Here is a 20,865-nt window from a genome sequence, read left to right as displayed (position 1 = left end):
CTTCTGGTGAGCGATGAGGATCTAATCAATCTGACCATTGAACTCCGCTACTACTATTACTAGAAGTTACACACCAATACCTCTCTTCTCATATCTCCCATCTCAAACCCCGCTCCGTTCCCGCCCCACCTCCGGCTTCTGACCTGGACATATTTGTGACTCCGTGACGGTCCCGTGGAAGACAGCTTGGCAATTCTCTTGATGGCACGAAAGCTTGCCCGCTACTTGAAGACCCCTCTTCCTCTTCTGTTCCAGAAATCTCCTTTCCCCGCCAATAGGTTGGCTTCTTCTCACTGGGGTGGGAGGGGCTAGTGACCGAGGGTGAGCAAGGCTTTGCAAAAGGCTCCGCCCAACTGCTCCCAGCCTAGGAATCTCCCGCCTGTCTCCTTCAGTGGGTGTGGCTACAAAGAGCTTCTAAAGAAGGCTGAAACAGGCTGAGGAAGAGGTTGGCGAGGTGGGCCATGGAGGTGAACCCCTCTTGTCTTGTTTAGTTTGGTGGGGTTTTTTGTTTAGTTCTGGAGTTTGGTTTGTGTGTGTGTTGAGATAGGCTACACTTCTGTAGCCCAGATTGGCCTCAACTCACTGTGTAGCCCAGGCTGGCCTCGAACTTGCGTTGATTCTTCCAGCTTCAGCCTCCTGATTGCTGGGATCATGAGTCAGGCATGTACCACCACGCTGGATTGATTTGCCTTTTCGAGACAGTGTCTCGGTATAGGTCTCCAGCTTCCCATGCAGCCCAGGCTAATTTCTAATCCCAGATCATGCCCAAGGCCTCTGGAATACAAAGATTTATTAGGGAATTTGACCGCGCCCTACTGGGTGCTTGTGACGCAAATTTATGTCAGCTGAAAGGGCTGGGTGGGGGAGGAGCAAACTGGAGACATCGGGAAGTTACGACTGTGTGACTGGCTGAGTCACTGAGTAGTCTGTCCACACCCTTGCTACATAGACTTCTGTGGCTTCCCTCATGTTAAAGTCCGGAGACCCAACCTTCAGTTTGAGTTAGGCAGGCTACTTACTCTAGACCCCCTTACATCTAGCCGTGCAATCTCACTGAAGTAATTACGTAAAAATTACGCAGCCAGAGCTGGGGTACCTCTCAGGTGGAGAGGTAGCTCTTGGCAAAATGAATTAATTGCTCCCTGGCTGGAAACCATGGTTTGCCACCACCGCACGGCTCGTTGTCCTTTTTGGTAGCATATCTTTGTTGTTGTTGGTTTTGGTTGGTGGTAGTGATCCTCCTCCTCCTCCCCCCTCCTCCCCCTCCCCCCAACCCCCTCGTCCTCCTCCTCCTTCTCCTCCTTCTCTTCTTTTTCTTTTGATGGGGTTTGGTTTTGTTTTTCAGAGTCTATGTTCCACAAGCTGGACCACCTCTCTAGGTAGCGGGGAGGACCTTGAACTCCAGTTCCTCTTGCCTCTACCTCCCCAGTGCTGGATCTACAGCCCAGGTCTTTGCCCCTGAGCCTGGCAGCTCCACACCATGTTCTTCTAAATCTCAAACTCCACCCTGCCCCTAGAGTTAGAGAATGAGTGCCCTTAAGTTCTGCTTCCTGGAAGGAATATGCACATTTAAATTTTTTCCCTTTATTTATTCAAATTACTGATATCAGTGTAAACTCTCATGCATAGGTATTCTACAGTTTAGATTACAGCCAATACTCTCATTGATTCCATAGTTCAAATTGTTCCAGCTTTTTTTTTTTTTTTGGTTTTTTGAGACAGGGTTTCTCTGTGTATCCCTGGCTGTCCTGGAACTCACTCTGTAGACCAGGCTGGCCTTGAACTCAGAAATCTGCCTGCTTCTGCCTCCCAAGTGCTGGGATTAAAGGCCTGTGCCACCACGCCCGGCTTTGTTCCAGCTTTTTAAAGGGATTTTTAGGGTTATTTTTGTTCTGGTTTTTGTTGTTGATTTGGGTTTGGGTGGGGTATTTTGGGGGTTGTTGTTTGTTTTGCTTTTTAATTAGGCATCCTTTCACTTTTTAAGCTCCTCCTTGCTCTCATGCACTATGGGATACTCTGGGTTTCTCTCTCATTTTTCCTTGCTCAAGTATAAGAATCAGTCATTTCTCCAAAAATTCCTGGTTCCTGTTATTAGAGAGGAATCTTATTTAGAAGCCACCTTCTGAGTGCTGGCTCATTGCTGGTTGCCACTGGGGAATATTTTTGTATTTTTATTTTTAGCTGTATTTTTTATTTTCATTATTTAAAAAAATGTTTTGTTGAGACCCATCTCACTGTGTAACCAAGGCTGACCTTGATCTCCTGATCCCTGTGCCTCAGCCTCCTGGCTGACCTCTGGGGTTACAGGCGTGTGCCACCTCACCCAGCTTTAGACCTGTATTTTTAAATTGTGTAATGTATCATATATAGACATCCAGCGTGTAAGTACAGATTAAAGAATAATTATAAACTAAACACAACCAGATCTGTTTTTAGCATTAATTACCCTCAATCCTTTGTGTCTTCCTACTGAGACCTTTCCCTGACCTGCAAACCAGGACAAGGGGCCCTCTCTAAGAGCACCATATACCCATAGCACCTAATACTTATTCTAATCCTGATTATATAGTAAGACATGCCTGTGGCCAACAAGTCAGAAGGTGAAGAAACACTCAAAGAAGCCAAGTCAGCATTATTTGGCGCTCCAGGGTAAAGCTCCCTAAGGCCTGGAGGGGTCTGAGGATACAGCAGTCTCTCTAGCTTATGCTCTGGTAATCAGTCAAAGGGCTGCCTGAGCATCTCAAGTAAGTTGCTATGCTTGGGAATTTAGTATAAGAAAAGCATATAGGCCAGCACTTGGGAGGCAGAGGCAGGAGGATATCTGAGTTCGAGGCCAGCCTGGTCTACAAAGTGAGTGCCAGGACAGCCAGGGATACACAGAGAAACCCTGTCTCAAAAAAATCCAAAAGAAAGGAAAAAAGAAAGAAAGAAAGAAAGAAAGAAAGAAAGAAAGAAAGAAAGAAAGAAAGGAAAGCATATAGGTAGGAGATTGCTCAGTTGGTGCAATGCCTGTCTACGGTGCGCATGCCTTGGGTTGGTCCCCAGCACCACATAAAGCCAGGTAGGATGGCACATGTCTGTAATCACAGCATTCAGGAAGATCGCCAAGTTCAAGAGCATCCTCAGCTACTCAGCTATACAGCTCAGGCCAACCTTAGAATATATATATATATGTATGTGTGTGTGTGTGTATAAATATATATAAATATATATTGTTTATAACCTGAGTGTGTGTATGTATATATATATGTTTATATATATACACACACACACACATATATATATATATATATATATATATATTACAATAACTTTGGAAAGAAAGAGGGAGAAAAAGTAAACTAATTTAATCTTATCTAATCTTATTAATAACATTTTGGCCTTGGTGGTGATTCACACATGTAATCCTAACTGAGACTCAAGGATTACCCTTAATTTCCTGGCCAGCCTGGGTCACAAAGTGAGTTTCAGGCCAACTTGGCCTATAAAGTGAGACAGTGTTTTAAAAAATAAAAACAAGCTCATGGCATTTCTCTAATCCCAGACTTGGAATGGAGATGGGAGGATTGAGAGTTCAAAGCCATTCTCAACTACACAGGGAGTTCAAGACCAGCCTGGGCCGGGTGTGGTGGTGCACACCTTTAATCCCAGCACTAAGGAGGCAGAGGCAGGCAGATTTCTGAGTTCAAGACCAGCCTGGTCTACAAAGTGAGTTCCAGGACAGCCAGGACTATACAGAGAAACCCTGTCTCACACCTCCCCCTCGCCCCAAAAAAAGACCAGCCTGGGCTGTATTAGAACCTGTTTCAAATAAACACCACAAAAATCAGGGCTGGGGAGACAGGTCTATTATCGGTAAAGGGATCGCTGTTCAAGCATGAGGTTCCAAAATCCATCTCCAGCACCCATGTCTAATATCTAGGTTTTGCTACACTCCTGGAATCCTAGCTTTGTGGAGAAGACAGGGGGTCTCCAGGGCAAAGCTGTTTAGCTAGACTTGGAAACAGACCTTCACATACATGTACCTACATATGGGAATATTCATACACAAACATACACGTAATAAATCAAAAAGGCAGAGGGCATCTGAGGAACTACAGCTACCACTTATCTCTGACCTACACACACACACACACACACACACGAATGCATATACAGACACAATCACAGAGAGAGAGAGAGAAAGAGAGGCATGAATGCATACACACATATACAGAAAGAGAGTGTGCACACACAACACCACCCCAGGAAGATTGAAAAAAAACTCCAACTCCCCTCATCATTTGACCCATGACAACTTTCCTGACCATCTGCAGTAAGAATTCCTTCATTCACCAGGCCCTTAGCACAACCTCTATTGCATCCTTTTTAATTTTTTATTGTATTGTTTTGTATTGTATTGTATTGTACTGTATTTTGAGACAGGGTCTTTCTATCTTTCTATGCAGCCTTTGATGTCCTAGAACCAGGCATAGCCTTAAACTCACAGAGGTCTATCTACCCTCCTCTGCTTCCATCTGAGTTCTGGGGTTAACACTGTCTAGCCCTCTGATAATTTACTAACCTCTGTCCACTGATAAACTAGAAATACTGCCACTGCTTACTCTGCAGTCTTTTTGTTTGGTTGGTTTTGGTTTTTTTGAGACAGGGTTTCTCTGTGTTGCTCACTTAGTAGACCAGGCTAGCATTGAAATGCAGAGATCTGCCTGCCTCTGCCTCCTAAGTGCTGGCATTAAGGGTATGTGCCACCAACACCCAGATGATTTTTTTTTCTTTTTTTTTTTTTTTTTTTGGTTTTTCGAGACAGGGTTTCTCTTTATAGCTCTGGCTGTCCTGGAACTCACTTTGTAGACCAGGCTGGCCTCGAACTCAGAAATCCGCCTGCCTCTGCCTCCCGAGTGCTGGGATTAAAGGCGTGCGCCACCACGCCCGGCTGATTTTTTTTCTTAAAGATTTATTAATTATTATATGTAAGTTCACTGTAGCTGTCTTCATGCACCAGAAGAGGTCATCAGATCTCATTAAGGGTGGTTGTGAGCCACCATGTGGTTGCTGGGATTTGAACTCAGGACCTTTAGAAGAGCAGTCAGGGCTCTTAACCGCTGAGCCATCTCTCCAGCCCCTTGTTTTGTTTTCTAATCATGTGTATATGTGTGCGTTTAAGTGCGTGTGAGTGCCTGAAGAGGCCGGAGGCAGCTGCCTGATGTGTGTAATGGGAATTGAACTCTGGTCATCTGGAATAGTAACTTATACTCTTAACCAGTGAGCCTTTGCTCCAGCCCTGTTTTGTCTTTAAAAAGAAGCAAGCAGGTATATTCTGTACAAAGCCTTAGACCCACAGCCCTGTGTGATCCCACCATGTGACTGATGTATTTGGTCCAGGGAGAGGTTGCTCAAACAAGTGTATGGGAGAGACAGGAGCACTAACTCACCTGTCCGTGGAGCCTCAACCCCTGCTGACAGTCCCAGCAGAGCAGACCTGGTGTAAAGTCTGCTCAACATCCATCCTTTGACAGGAGGACAATGGCACTGCACCTTACTGGGAAGAAGCTGAGCCACCTGTGAGCAGAGTTGTCCTTGCCGAGAGGTTAATTTTGTCCTCAGACTTTTAATTTTAAATTCTTTTCTGGTTGTTGTGTCTGAAGCTGCCACATAGCTGTGTTCAATCTGCCTGCTCATCTAAACTCAGGAAAATAACATTTTTCTACTTATTCTTATTCTTCCTGCCTTCTTTTGATACTGACTTTAAAAAAAAAAAGATTCTCTCTCTCTCTCTCTCTCTCTCTCTCTCTTTCTTCCTTTTTTTTTTTTGTTTTGTTTTGTTTTCTTGTGTGTGTGTGTGTGTGTGTGTGTGTGTGTGTGTGTGTGAACTGGTAGTCCTTTAAGTGCTGGTAATACACACTGTATCATGCCTGATGCTAAACACTCTCTGATTCCCTCCTGGGAATACTCAACGTTCTTCCCTCTGTTTCCTAGGGTCAAGGGTTACCTGTCCTTCTTTTGTCACTATTTAATTCACTGGTTCCTTCTTTTTGTTGCTGTTGGTTGGTTTGTTTTTCCAGACAGGGTTTCTCTGTGTAGTCCTGGCTGTCCTGGAACTCACTTTGTAAACCAGGCTAGCCTCGAACTCAGAAACCCACCTGCCTCTGCCTCTCAAATGCTGGGATTAAAGGTGTAGGCTATCACTGCTACTGGGCTAGATTAATAGCTTTTAAGGGGGTTTTATTTATTATCATGAGTTGTTAGTTCAGGATCAGAGTGGGGCAATGAATGGATGTTTCAGAAAGCTAAGGCTAGCCCAAAATAAAGTAATTAGCCTCTAAACCTATAACATTCCAATCTCTCCGCAGTACTGAAATTCTGAGCATGCTATTAGTCGCTGCAGCCATAGAAACTTCTCCCAGGGGCTTTTCTTCGCAGCCAGACACGGCCTCTTTTGGGATTTTTTGTTCACATAGGTCAGGCAGCTCAGGACTACATGTAGCTCCAGTTCCAGAAGATATAATAATGCACACTGGCTTCCGTGGGCACCTGCACGCGCGCACACACACACACACACACACACACACACACACACACAATTAAAAATATATCTTTTTAAAAACAAATATAAGTAGTCTTTTAAGAAAACAAACAACAACAACAACAAAAAGGAATTATTAGGTCAGTGTGGTGAGCCTTTAATCCCAGCACTCAGGAGGAAGAAGCAAGTGGATCTTTGTGAGTTCGAGGCCAGCCTCATCTACAGAGCAAGTTCCAGGACAGCTAAGCCTGTCCCACTGAGAAAGCCTGTCTGGAGAAACAAGCAACCACAAAACTGTACTTATTTTCTGTTTTCTTTTCTTTTTTTTTTTTTTGGTTTTTCGAGACAGGGTTTCTCTGTATAGCCCTGGCTGTCCTGGAACTCACTCTGTAGACCAGGCTGGCCTCGAACTCAGAAACCCACCTGCCTCTGCCTCCCAAGTGCTGGGATTAAAGGAGTTCGCCAACCACCGCCCGATTATTTTCTTTTTATTTTAAGTGTTGAGTGTTTTGTCTGGTTGTATGTCTGTGCACCGCGTGATCCTGGTTCCTGAAGAGGACAGTGAGGGTCTGCTGGGTCCCCTGGAACTAGAATTACAGATGGGGATGGTTATGAGCCTCCATGTGGGTGTTGGAAACTGAACCAGCGTTCCACACAAGAACATCAATTCCTCCTTTTTAAGTGTAAGAAAGTCAGTGCTGGGGCAGAGGCTTAAACCAGCCCGGAGACAGGAATGAGGGGACCCTTCTGAGACCACAGGCTTTCTCCCATCACAGCACACCTCTTTTGTTTCCATCTTAATGTTCGCCCGTGGGGGAACGGGGGCGGCGGGGCGGGTGCTAGTCACAGGCAGGCCGAAGAAACCGATCAGGCCTTCAGCCTCTTTGTTCTCCTTCCTTCAGCACGTCTTCAGAAAACAGTTTCTGATAATATGTGGACCTTTCTAATGTCCCTCTTCCATGCACACACTACAGAAATAAAACCTGAGAGCCAGGTACAGTGGCTCGCTTGTGTAATTCCAGAATAAGCTCAAGACCAGCTTGGTCTACATAGTGAGTTCCTGGCAACACAGCGAAAGGTACTGAGATTCTGTCCCAGGAAGGACGAGGGCGTGAGTATTGAGAGAGGAAGAAAAGGGGGAAGGAAAGGCAAAAGAACTTGAGCCTCCTAGCCCAGCTGTTTCTCTATTGCACCACCCAGGAAGTTCTAATTGTGCTGTCATTAAAAATATAATAATTGGGGGGGGGAATGTAGCTCACTTATCTCAAAAACAAAAATAATTAGTAGGGCTGGTGAGATGGCTTCATGGTTAGAGGCTCTTGCCTGTAAACTCAAGTTCAACTTAGGAACCCATAAAGGAGCAAGCGAAGATGTGACTCCCGAAGTTATGCCTGACTTCCTATCATGTTACAGCGCCCACCCTCATCCCCATACACACACACTAGACATTTGCTCTCAAGGCTGAACAAATAAAAATGGGAAGCTCTTTTGAGAAAATAAAAGCTATTCATATGAGCACTCAGGAGACTGAGACTGGAGGATTGCCATAAAATGTTACCAGTCTGGACTATATAGTGAGCTCTAGGCCAGTTTGACTTATGGAGTAAGACCCTCTTTCCAAAAAAAATTTCTTAAATGAATATTTACAATATATTAGGACTTCTTTGGCAACATTTTACTTTTGGGGACCTTGGGGGTGGGGCTTGACCCAGCAATGACTTGCATTTAAGAGGAAACCCCCATCCCCCGAAAACAGCTCTGTTGACCAGGCTGGCCTGAACTCAGACAGAGATCTACATGCCTCTGTCTCCCTAATGCTAGGCGTGCCCAACTACACATGGCTGCTGCTGCTGCTGCTGCTGCTTCTTCTTCTTCTTCTTCTTCAAGATAAACATTTTCATAATGAAGGAAATTTAAAACTGAACATTTTCGTTGTCCACTTAAAAATGTGGCACAAGCCGGGCAGTGGTGGCTCACGCCTTTAATCCCAGCACTTGGAAGGCAGAGGCAGGCGGATTTCTGAGTTCAAGGCCAGCCTGGTCTACAAAGTGAGTTCCAGGACAGCCAGGGCTACACAGAGAAACCCTGTCTCGAAAAACAAACAAACAAACAAACAAGTGGCACAAGAGCCTGAGGTGCTGGCTCAGTGTAAAAGTAGTTTTTAGGGGCTGGAGAGATGGCTCAGCAGGTAAGAGCACTGACTGATCTTCTGAAGGTCCCAAGTTCAAATCCCAGCAACCACATGGTGGCTCACAACCATCTGTAATGAAATCTCATGCCTTCTTCTGGTGCGTCTAAAGACAGCTACAGTGTACTTAGATATAATAATAAATAAATCTTTTTAAAAAAAAGAATGAACACAGGTTTTAATATAAACTTTATATAAAAAAGTAGTTTTTATTCTCCTGTAGTAATTGTTGTTTCTGAGGCTTACTGCCTCAGTCTACTAACTAAGGCCTAGCGATGGAAACTTCCAGCCTCCTTACAATCTTATCTAGGCCTAGTATGTTTTCAGCCTGTGAGACTTACTGCGAATAAGCTCACCCTTTTTTGTCCTTTCTGAGCTCTAGCTGGCTTATTCAACTCAGCTGTTCTGGCTGGAACTCCTCTCCAAGCTGGCTGATCCAATCTGGCTTCTCTCTCTTGGCCTCATACTAACTTTTGGCAATCTGTTCTAATCTTCTGGTTCCTTCTCTCTCTCTCTCTCTTTTTTCAGTTTTTTAGTTTTTGAAACAAGGTTTCTCTAGGTAGCCCTGGCTATCCTGGAACTCACTCTGTAGACCAGGCTGTCCTTGAACTCAGAAATCTGCCTGCCTCTGCCCCGCAAGTGCTGGGATTGATGGTGTGTGCCACCACTACCAGGCTTCTGGCTCCTTCTCATTCTCTGGCTTGTTCTGTCTTCACCTGTTATCTGGCTTGTGCTCTCTGCAGCCTGCCTTTGTACAACTGTCCTGGTAAAATTGTTTCCTCTCCTTGTTCCTCAGTGCCCCTCAGGTAGCTTCCCTTTTCTCTCTCCTGAGAGTTGGGTGGGTCCTATTCGGTCAAATCTTTCTCTGATTCCTTACTTTGTCAGTCACTCAATTAGACAACACTTTCAAACAAGGATGCTTCCTTCTGTAAACTAACTGTACCTTCATTGTTTGGGATTAAAGGTGTGTGCTAAGGGCTGAGCCACACCACAACTAGAAACAGGGTTTTTCAGTAATTAACACAATTTCAGGGTTCACAGTGTGATCAAATATCCTGCAACAGTTCAGTGGATAACATGTTTGCTGTGACCTTCATTCAGGTTTCAGCATCCATGTAAAAGCCAGGCATGTAAAAGCCAGGTACGGTATTGTGTATATCTGTAACCCCAATTTTGTGTGTGTGTGTGTGTATGTGTGTGTAAGAAAATTATATCAGCCAGGCAGTGGTGGCACATGCATTTAATCTCAGCATCAGGGAGGCAGAGGCAGGTAGATCTCTGAGTTCAAGGCCAGCCTGGTCTACAGAGCAGTTTCCAGGACAGCCAGGGCTACAGGGAGAAACCCTGTCTTGAAAAAGGAAAAAAAATTATGTGTATATGTGTGTGTTTGTGTGTAGGTGTGTGCATTAGAGTGTGAGAGCAGGTGCCCTTGGAGTCTGAAAAAATACACTGAATCTCCTAGAGCTAGATCTACAAATAGTTGTGAGTGACCAGACACAGGGGCTGGGAATCAAGCCGGGGTCCTATGCAAGAGCAGCATTCACTCTTAACCACATAGCCAGTCCTCCAGCCCTCCTTGTTCCCTCTTGATCTGTTTTGTAATATAGTGTCTTACTATAGGCTGGCTTCGAACCCATGAAAAGCCTCCTGCCTCAGCCTCCTTTTAGTTTTTGCAAGCATCCTACAAGGCTGACAATATGACATTATCCACTTGCTTGAGAGATGATACATGCATCTATACTAACACATTGGGAGTCAGAAGCAAACATGAGTTACCCATGATGCACAGTGGTCGAGTGGATCCTTTGTCAGCACCATACATTGTTATCTAAGGCAATGCCGCAGCTAGCAATTCCATAAGACTCACAGCATTTTTAGGGAGAGAATTCAGTGAGTGCTTTGGGTAGCAGATGTGTCCTGTGCAGGAAGAAATAGCACACAGGGCCCACAGGAAAGGCCTATAGACATTTCTTCTGAGTCAAGAGCAATGCTACAATAACAAGTGAGGATTTTTTTTTTTGTTTTCGAGACAGGGTTTCTCTGTGTAGCCCTGGCTATCCTGGAACTCACTCTGTAGACCAGGCTGGCCTCGAACTCAGAAATCCGCCTGCCTCTGCCTCCCAAGTGCAGACAAGTTGAGGATTTTTAAAAAAACAAATACAGCAGTTTTTATTATTGTGGTGCTAGGACTGAACCAAGGGTCTTGTGCAAGCCTGGTAAGCTGTCCTGTTGGACATTTTAACAGATAATCTTTTTTTTCTTTTTTTTTTTTTTTTTTTTTTTTTTTTTGGTTTTTGGAGACAGGGTTTCTCTGTGTAGCCCTGGCTGTCCTGGAACTCACTTTGTAGACCAGGCTGGCCTCAAACTCAGAAATCTGCCTGCCTCTGCCTCCCGAGTGCTGGGATTAAAGGCGTGCGCCACCACGCCCGGCTAATCTTTCTTTTCTTTTCTCTTCTCTTCTCTTCTCTTCTCTTCTCTTCTCTTCTCTTCTCTTTCTTCTTTCTTTTTTCTTTCTCTTTCTCTTTCTTTCTCTCTCTCCCTCCCTCTCTCTCTCTCTCTCTCTCTCTCTTTCTTTCTTTCTTTCTTTCTTCCTTTCTCTCTTTCTTTCTTTTTTTCTTTCTTTCTGAGACAGGGTTTCTCAGACCAGGCTAGCCTTGAACTCAGAACCCGAAGACCTACCTGTTTCTGTCTCCCGAGTGCTGGGATTAAAGGCGAGAGCCGCCAGCACCCAGCTTCATGGATGGTCTTTAACAAGACAATGCTTATTTAGAAGTATTAGATTCAAAGCACGAGGCTGCAGTGATGGAAACAATCTGTGCAGGGCTCTTCTTCCTGGCCTGTCCATCATCTCTGTGACTGTGTGGGCCAATTCAGAGGGTTCTTGCATCAAGGCTTCACCTGCAATAGGAACACTCCGAAGGCTGAGGCAGGAGGACCATCAGTTTGATATTAACTTTGGCTACCTTAAAGAAGTCCTAGCTCAAAAAAAAAAAAAAAAATTCAAAGTCAAACATGGTGGTGCATACATGTGAGCCTAGCACTCTGTGTGTTTGTGTGTGTGTGTGTGAAATTGCAATTTCAAGGTCATTTCAGTTATTTAGTTTGAAAGCCAGTATTTGAGAGGAAGGCAGGAGGCCTGAAGAGATGGCTCAGTGGTTAAGAACACTGGTTTCTCTTCCAGAGGTCCTGAGTTCAATTCCCAACAACCACATGGTGGCTCACAACCATCTGTAACGGGATCTGATGCCCTCTTCTGGTGTGTCTGAAGATAGCGACAGTGTACTCTTATACATAAAATAAACAAATCTTTAAAAAAAGAGAGATAGAGGAAGGCAGGAGTATAGATTTACAAGTGATTATGACACTGTATCAAAACAAACCCAAACAGACCTGAAAGTCTAAGTTTAAGACTTCAAGATACCTGCAAGAAAGGTTGACAATGACAAACTCAGGTGGTGCCTGCTGGGTGCTGCTCTAAAGCTTTACGTACATTCCCTAATATTCTGACTACAGCACCACAAGGTTGGCCCTGTTGCTTTCTGGTGGAAGAACTTGGAAAAGAGACTGATTACTCCAGGTCTCACGCCTAGCCTGTGGTGGTGCTGGGACAGGGTCTAGACAGTGGCCATCTGTGTTAGGCAGCCCTGAAGCCTCCTGGGACTGTGCCCTAGCTACAAACTGTCTCAGGATTATTTCCTGATACTGTTAAGTTTTTATAACCTTTTCCATGTCCTGTAGGACCTCCACCAGGGGTGGTATTTCCTGGTCCTTCTCCGATCTGCTCTCTCTTGAGCTGGCACCAAAGACTTACTGAGGGCTGGAGGGGGGTGGGAATCAGAGAACACCAGTGACTGCCAGTGGCCTCAAGGCTTGGGAGTAAAGTGCCTACACTAGCCCCGCCCTTCCTCTCCCTTTAGTAATCCGTACTGAGTCTGCAGTGTAGATTAAAGCCTGGCTTTAAATGTTAGCTCTGCTTCCTCACAGCTATGTGATCTTAGGCAAACAGCTTCAAGAATCCACACCTTGGTGCTTTATCTGTCAAGTGAGAATGGAAATAACTACTACTGCATCCTGATTCTTTGTTATAAGGCATAGCAGTTGATTTTCAATTCTCAGTGACTCCACAAGGCATTATTGATTCTGATCCTCTGGGGTTTTAGTATTGAGAACGGGACACAGAGCATTTTATATGCTAGGCAAGCACTCCAGTGCTGAGCTGTTCCCACCACCGTTTATTATTATTATTAAGATTATCATCATCATCATCATCATTATAGATTTATGTATTTATTTATTTTATTTATATGAGTACACTGTTGCTGTCTTTAGACACACCATAAGAGGGCATCAGATCCCATTACAGATGGTTGTGAGCCACCATGTGGTTGCTGGGAATTGAACTCAGGACCTCTGGAAGAGCAGTCAGTGCTCTTAACTGCTGAGCCATCTCTCCAGTCCCGCATTATCTTTTTTTTTTTTTTGGTTTTTCGAGACAGGGTTTCTCTGTATAGCCCTGGCTGTTCTGGAACTCACTCTGTAGACCAGGCTGGCCTCGAACTCAGAAATCCACCTGCCTCTGCCTCCCAAGTGCTGGGATTACAGGCATGCGCCACCACCGCCCGGCCCGCATTATCTTTTATATCATTTTATTTTGAGGCAAGCCCTCCAAAGTTGGTCATGCTAGCTATGAGCTCACTCTGTAGACCAGGCAGGGTTTGAACTTTCCGTCCTCTTGACTCAGTCTCCTGAGAAGTGGAGATTCTAGACCTGAGCCAAGGCCAGATGGCAAGCCTGGCTTGTTCTGATCCGTGGCCTAGAAGTCATTCCCTTTTCTCACCTCCATTGGAGCTACTGTTTGTCTTTCATCTGTTCTCAGTATTGTCTTAAAGTGTTGGGGATCGAACCCGGGGTGTTGCTCATGCTAGGACAGCTGCTTCATGATAGTCTCTGAATCCCATAACACACCCCTCATGTGTGTATGGGTATGGTATATGCATATGTGTGTTGTATTGTGTACAAGTGCATTGGCCTTGTACAGGCAGACACCAAACTAGGAATCATGTTTCCTGTGACATCACCTTTCTTTAGTCTCTCAAGATGGAGTCTCTCACTGAACCTGGAGCCAGGCTGGTGGGCAGCAAGCCCTAGCAATCTTTTTTTGTCTCCATTCTCCAAGGTACGAGGGTTAAAGGTGTGTGGGCATACTTGGCTTTCTTGTTCTTTTCTTTTAACTGTGAGAGCTGGGGATTTATTTGAATGATGGTCCTTAGCCACTAAAGCATCTTTCCAGGTCTGTTTCTGAATTTTCTTTTCTTTCTTTCTTTCTTTCTTTTTTTTTTTTTTTTTTGGTCACCTCCCAGTGTCCGAATCTATTCCTGGAAAACGTGACAAGGTTCAGAAAAGTTAGAAATGTTTTACACTTAGTTGTCATATCACACTCTTGTTATTTGAAAACATCTTTTTTCCAGATGGAAAGTCCACAAACTCTGAAGGCATGGTGAACTCCCACAACATAACTGCTTCTGAGTAACTGGGTATGGACCACCCAGTGAAGGAACAGGACACTCCCAGAGCTGGGAAGCTCACTTTGAGCTCTTGAGCTGACCCTAATCACCATTCACAGTCCCACACCACGTCCCATGCCTATGTCGCTAGCCCAGCAGAAATCCTTGTCAAGAAAGTTCCGAAGAGATTTGTCAAACGAAAACAAACCCCTCTAACAGCCCCTGAACAAATCACCTTGGATTTCTCGGCTTTAATTAACCTTTCCATAAAACAGAATGGCATTTGAAATGATTTAAAAACTTCTCAGTCTGAGCTCAGTGGTGGTGTGCTTATCTAGTACGCACAGGGCTCTGTGTTCAGATCCTACTACTGAGGGGAAAAGAGTTCTCATGACTGCACCATGTAGACACAATGTCTCGAGCTTTCTGAACCCTAATCAATACCATTCATTCAAATTCAAGTTCTGGCTGTGTGTGGTGGTGCATACCAGTAATCCCACTTGAGAGGGAGAGGCAGGAGGATTGCCAAAAATTAGAAGCCAGCTGGGCTACATTGTAAGAATGTAAGAATGTGTAGCCTTTCTCACAAAACAGAACATGCCCCTTTTGGAAGCTGTATTCTGTCTGCAGATAATAAAAATCCTTCTTTTCTCTTTAAACCAGACAGACAGACAGACAGACAGACAAAAACAATACCCAGCCTCTTACTTTATGGTTGTTTCACTACTGTTATGAGTTGAAATGCGCCCTTTCAAAAGAAGCTGAAGTCTTATCCCTGCCCATCCCTCAGTGCCCGAGAATGTAGCTTTATTTAGATGAGGGGTTTTGTTGTTGTTTTTTTTTAATCTCTTTGAGACAGGGTCTCCCTACTGACCTCAGCCTGGTCTGGAACTCACTTTGTTACACAAGCTGACGTCGAGTTAAAAATTCCTCTTTCTTTAGCTGCTCAAATGCTGGAATTTCAGTTTCCCACCGTTCATGGCTCAGATTGGGTTTTTGAAGTTGATCAAGCCAAGGTAAGTCATTAGGGCCGATTCCTAATTCAATTTGCTTGGAGTCCTTTTAAGGGGGGAAATTTGGACCTAAAGACAGATACAGCCGTTATGTGGTTATGCCGCACAGTCAAGGGAAGCCAATACATTGCCATCAAAGCACCTGTGGGTGGGATGCAGGAACGGATTTCAGCTCACAGGGTCCTCAGCACAAGCCCATGCTTGGGAACATCTAGAGTTCAGATTTCTAGCCCATTTCATTCATTCATTCATTCATTCATTCATTTAACTTTATTTTGTGAAACTGGGCATAGAGGTAGACAAGCACTCTACCTCTGAACCACGATCCCATCCCTTTCATTCTAAATATTTCTCATAGATCACCTCATTTAACCATCATGTTATCCTTTTGTTATAGCTATCCATCGTCACCTTACAGTTGAGAAAGCTATGAAACAGAGAGGCTAAATAACTTGCTCAAAGTCACATGCTAACAAGAAAACACTTTGTAGATAGTACAGTATGTCATTCGTGTTAGATTGTTTTGTTTTGTTTTGTTTTTTTCCCAATTTAGGTCTCCGCTTCCTCTTCTTACGTGACACTTCCTTCCCTGGGCGACAGGGGCCGCTGCAACGCGCGGGCGCTGACAGGTCTCTCTAGCCTGCTGCGCCTGCTACTCGTTGGTGCCTATAAATGGCTGCGCTGTGCTCAGCGAGGCATCAGTCCGCTACCGCGGGACCCGGGGCTGTGTCAGGTCTGGAAGTGGAGCTGGAGCTGACCGAAGGAGCTGCCGCTGGGCCGGGGTGGAACACAGCTCTGCACCGGGGTCTTAAGAAGGGGTGTGTTGCTGCTGGCTCACTGCGAGCCGCCTCCAGCCTGCGCCGAGGCACCTTCCCGCCAGGCCGTCTGCCTCTGTCTTCCGCCTCCCTCCATTTCCCCGGAATCTCAGCCCGGCGCGGCTGGACCCTGGCTCTCCTGTGGGTGGGAAAGCCCCAGCCTTTTTCCTGCTATACTCCTTTATCCCAGGCTGGCCTTCCAGCCTTCTCTCGCCTTTTCCTGCGGAGTGGGTCTCACCCTTTTCCGTCTTTAGCACAGGCTCCTTACCCCTCCCCTTTAGCCGAGTTCCAGCACCCTGGTGATTTTCCTTAGCCAAAGGTCCTATCCTTCTTCCTCCTTTCCCTTGCCCGTGGTCCAGCCTATCCGGCCCTTCCCCTCTCTTCAGGACGCAGTTTCCCCGATTTCCTTCTCTCAGCCTGAAGTTCTAGATCCTTTCGGTTTCCTCCTTAGTCCCTCCAAGGTACTTAACCCCCTTTTGCAGTTTGGACTTTGAGATTGTGAATCTCTAGAAAACGAAAATACTTCTCTAAAACATGAACTTTTCCTAGAGATTGCCCCAGTCTCACCCCATCTGCAGGACTCCTTGCTACCTATGTCCTAGGTCTTACACGCACTTTGCTAAGGGCTGAGGCCTCCTAGGCTGGGGGATCAGTATGATGCTTCGGTGGTCCGGCGTCTGGGGATTTCATCCACCTCGGATCTTCCCCTCCTTGCTGGTGGTGGTTGCCTTGGTGGGGCTGCTACCTGTTCTCAGGAGCCACGGCCTCCAGCACAGCCCTACTGCCAGCACCATCAGAGGTTCGGAACCACCCCGGGAACGCTCAATTGGGGACGTCACCACGGCTCCATCAGAGCCTCTCCATCGCCCAGATGACCACAATTTGACCAACTTAATCATTGAACATGGCGGTAAGCCATCTCGGAAGGCCTTCCCAGTCCTGGACATTGACTACCCTCACGTGCGCACACCCTTTGAGATCTCCCTCTGGATCCTCCTGGCCTGCCTCATGAAGATAGGTAAGTGCATGATGCTGTTGCTGCCACCACCAGATAGATGAGCTTCTTGCCCCACTTGTGACCAGGTTCTGCTTCTCAGGATCTGAATGAACCACTTCTGCAACGCAGGCAGGCAGCCTCTCCCTCCTTTTTGTTGGTCCTTAAACTCCAGCTCTGGCCTGCGATGTGGCATTATGTAGCAGGAGGAAGGGTCAGGAGCGTGCACGAGATAGGATGCTTCTGATACTAGGTAGTTTCAGAAAAGCTGCCAAGGCTTGGCCGGTCTCCTACAGCTGGGATGGGACCTAGAGAGGAGGCAGGTGCTTAGCTATGTGTAAGACAGGAATATCCTTTAGCAAGTGGCCCTTTCTGTCCTGTCAACAGGAATCAGTGCGATTTATTACCTTCTTTGTGAAAGGGTGTTTTAGGACTTGGCCTGTCTAAGGATTTTGCGGAGAGTAAGGAACTAGGTCCAAGGCACTTAGGTGTGTGGTAGAACACAGGGATCCCCCAAGACTTATTTACCTTCATCCCCAGAGTGATACCTCACAGCTTTGCCTGCCAAGGCCAGTTAGAAGCCCCTGAGTCAGGTCCCAGTCCAGAAATGCCAACCGTTATCCAGTTCATAGGAATGGCTACAGCCAGCCATTTGGGGGTGGCAAGAGAGTGGAGAAGGTTGAGGTTTGGTTCAGGTTTGTACCCAACTGACTAGAGACGGGGGAGCCACCCATTGAAGGCAAAGAGGTAGAGAAGAGCTGGGTCTAAAGAGATTTCAAAATATTCTTCTTGGAAGAAGGACATGAAAATGCTGTTCCTTCTCCAAGGGTTAGGGTTCCTGCCCAGCCCGAGCACCCTGTTCTGCTGGGTGATTGGCGGGGTTCTCCGGAGGCTGCATAGCCCAGAAATTCCTGGAGATGGTATCTAGGGGGCTTTTCAAGCTACCTTAAGTTTTCCAGCCCACTTTCAGCTAACTGAAAGTGGGAGCCACCGGGTCTCTGTTCCCCTCTTTGCTTGAGATTTGGGTTTTGAGGAGTTAGAGATTCTGGGCAGGAAGTCTTGCTGCTGCTTTTCCCAAGGACACCAAACTGGTGTGAGGCTGGCCCTGTGGCACGCTGCAGGAACTAACCAGTACCTCTGTTTTGATAGATCCAGGAGCTGGCTTCCTGGTACAGGGCTTTGGTGCTGAGGTGGTTACAGTGGCCGAGTTAGGGCATGGAGCTGGGCCATCAGCACCTACACCCTGATGGCAGCCAGCTTCCTGGGGGAAAAAAAAAATCAAGGTCTGAGCAAGGGGAACCGTGGATACGGATTCAAACCTAAATGTGTGACCTTGAACAGCTGAGTGTCTTCCTGAAGGTCTTTCTTGTGAAATAAGCATCGGAATTGCTATTTGACTATATCGATTGACTCATGACACCGTGTGTCTGTATTTGTTGTAAGACCCTGAAGTGACCATAATATGTCATTTGTCTGTAGGAGACGAGGGAGAGACTTCATAAGTGCTGCCTGTAAATTAACACCTCCCTCAGCCCCGTGGCATCCCAGTCCCGGGAGCTGGCACACTCACTGCAGACCTGTGTCTGCTGTTAGTACACTAGCATGGCCAGAAAGACCCCACTCTGGGAAGTCCCAACTTTCTTCCTGCAGACCTGATAGCTCCTGTCCTAATGGGTGCTGGCTGGGCCTGACCTGCTTTGTCAACAGACCCTGGGCTGGATACCATAGACGGTGCTGGCAAGGATATCAGTCAGGAAACTGAGTTCTCTCACCTCCCCCTCCCCCCCACCCCATGACCTTGACCAATCACGTCTCCTTAGCCTGCTGATCTTCAGGATCCTTTCCAGGTCTAACATTTCTGTTGTTGCTCCGATTCTGGAAACCCTGGTTAAGCTTTTGAAACTTCGGACCTCAGTTTTCCTCCTGTAAAATGGGGAGGCTGAATCTGATCCCCCATGCAATCCCAGAGGTCTGTGTGTCTGGCTTGGAAAGGCGTTTTTCTGCTTCTGAAAATGGGGGCCTTGGTACCTGGCCGTTCTGGGGCTAAAGAGTAGAGGGAATGGGGACGAAGGACCTCAAGGCGCTGTGCAGACGGCAGCCATGAAACTTCATTCTCCACCTGCGCCTTTGAGTTAAGGTTAGATGTGAGGTCGCTGTGTAGAATGCACCTACCACCCACCGGTTCACATTCTCTGAGCCTCAAGTTCTTTATCAGAAAATGAGAAGTGCAGGCTGGTGTGTAGTTTAGAGGTAGAGGACATGCGCAAAGTCCGAGGTTCAAAAGTGTGTGAGTGCTAGCAGTGTGATGCAAACAGTGCATAAAGTTGGCTTGCTGCACATAGGAGGGAGAGCAGGGCGAGGAGCCGCCACCTACGGCAGAATCCTACCTCCTAATTCTCTGAGATTGGAGCGCTACACTATTCACTATTCCTTAGCCCTGGACCACCAGCTGGAATTTCCTTAAGGTTTCAGATCTGTTTATCTGACTTATTCTGTCTGTCTGACTGTCTGTCTGTCTGTCTGTCTCTCTCTCTCTGTGTATCTGTGTGTGTGTGTCAGGGTTTCTCTGTGTGGCCCTGGCTATCCTATCCTTTCTCTTGAGCTGCCTCCTTTTGTTGGTTGTCAGAAGATTCGGGGTGGTGCCTTGATAACAGGCTGGAGGGCTGGGGCAGTGACCTCTGCACTGTCTACTGTCCAAGAGCTAGAGACTTTATTTCAGGGTCTTGGCTGTTTTCTCCTTGTCCCAGAGAGGGTAGGGGTTTGGTGGTGCCCCCATCCCTTCCACTGTGGCAGCTCCTTGCCACGCACGGTACTCCTCAGCTAAGAACAGAGAGTGCAGTGTGCAGTCTTCTTTCCCATCCTAGTTGTGTGCCAGAATCCAAAGGAGGATCTTGTGGAGATTGACATGGGAGAGACAAAGCCAGAGTTAATGTATTGATGCCTCTGGACTGGGGAGGTGACCTCAGGCAAATCACCTCCCTTCTCCAGACACTGTTTCTCTCTTTTCGTCGAGGATTCTCTCCTCTTCTTGGTGGGAGGAGAATTAGTAGTTTAAGAGGGACTTAAATTATTGAGCGAACCAGAGCTGGGCATGTAGCTTAGTTGGTAGAGTGCTTGCCCACCATGCATGAGGCCCTGGGTTTGATTCCATATACCACATAAAAAAAGGACGGTTGATGTCAGTAAGCTCAGGACTTGGGAGGTAGAGGCAGGAAGATCAGAAGCTCAAGGCCAGCCACCCTCAGTTACAGAGTGAGTTTGAGGCCAGCCTGAGATACACGAGGCCCCGTCTCAAATAAGTAAATAATAAATAAATGTATGAATAAATGAATAATTGAGAGTTGTCCTGAACCCTCTGGGGTTGGGCCATCTTCTGCCTCCTTCCTGTACTGTGGTTTGGCTCTCGCATGAATTCTGCTTTGTCCCAGTTCACCTGACTCTTAGGCACTGCCTGTTCTTACTCAGGGAGAGCATCTGTAACCAGCTCACCACTGGCAGCACCCCGGTGTTTGCCCATATTCCTGACCCGGAATGCCTGGCAAGGCCCGGAAGCCTCCTATAAAGCAGGTATTCATCTCGTCTCCTGATTAGGGACAAAAAAAGGCTTCTTTTGTCCCTTTAGATCTTATGACATTTCGGTTTTGGTCTTTGGTATATGCTGCTATTTCCTCCCTAGAACAAGTTTAGTTTATAGAGGGATAGATAGATAGTTTTTTATTGTTGTTGTTGGCTTTTTGTTTGTTTGTTTGTTTTTTATTTATTTATTTATTTATTTATTTTGAGACAGGGTTTCTCTGTGTAGCTCTGGCTGTCCTGGAACTCGCTCTT

At 46.3% G+C, this 20,865-nt stretch overlaps 2 protein-coding genes across 2 annotated transcripts in view; one reads left to right on the top strand and one right to left on the bottom strand.

Moving 5' to 3' along the window:
* Positions 1 to 164, bottom strand: part of Wdtc1 (WD and tetratricopeptide repeats 1) — a 59,347-nt gene extending 59,183 nt beyond the window's left edge. The window contains exon 1 of the mRNA XM_021159606.3: positions 144 to 164. The gene's annotated coding sequence lies outside the window, so the exon portion shown is untranslated. The remainder of the gene's footprint in view (positions 1 to 143) is intronic.
* Positions 165 to 15,903: 15,739 nt separating this feature from the next.
* Positions 15,904 to 20,865, top strand: part of Slc9a1 (solute carrier family 9 member A1) — a 54,085-nt gene continuing 49,123 nt past the window's right edge. The window contains exon 1 of the mRNA XM_021159527.3: positions 15,904 to 17,061. Within this exon, the coding sequence (XP_021015186.1) occupies positions 16,698 to 17,061 (364 nt within the window). The 5' untranslated portion in view covers positions 15,904 to 16,697. The remainder of the gene's footprint in view (positions 17,062 to 20,865) is intronic.

The sequence above is a fragment of the Mus caroli genome, unplaced genomic scaffold, assembly GCF_978045245.1.
Source record: "Mus caroli unplaced genomic scaffold, Mus_caroli_1 scaffold_6, whole genome shotgun sequence".
Taxonomy (NCBI): Eukaryota; Metazoa; Chordata; class Mammalia; order Rodentia; family Muridae; genus Mus; species Mus caroli.
Note: the sequence above shows the minus strand (reverse complement) of the source record. Positions and strands in the feature narration are given on the sequence as shown.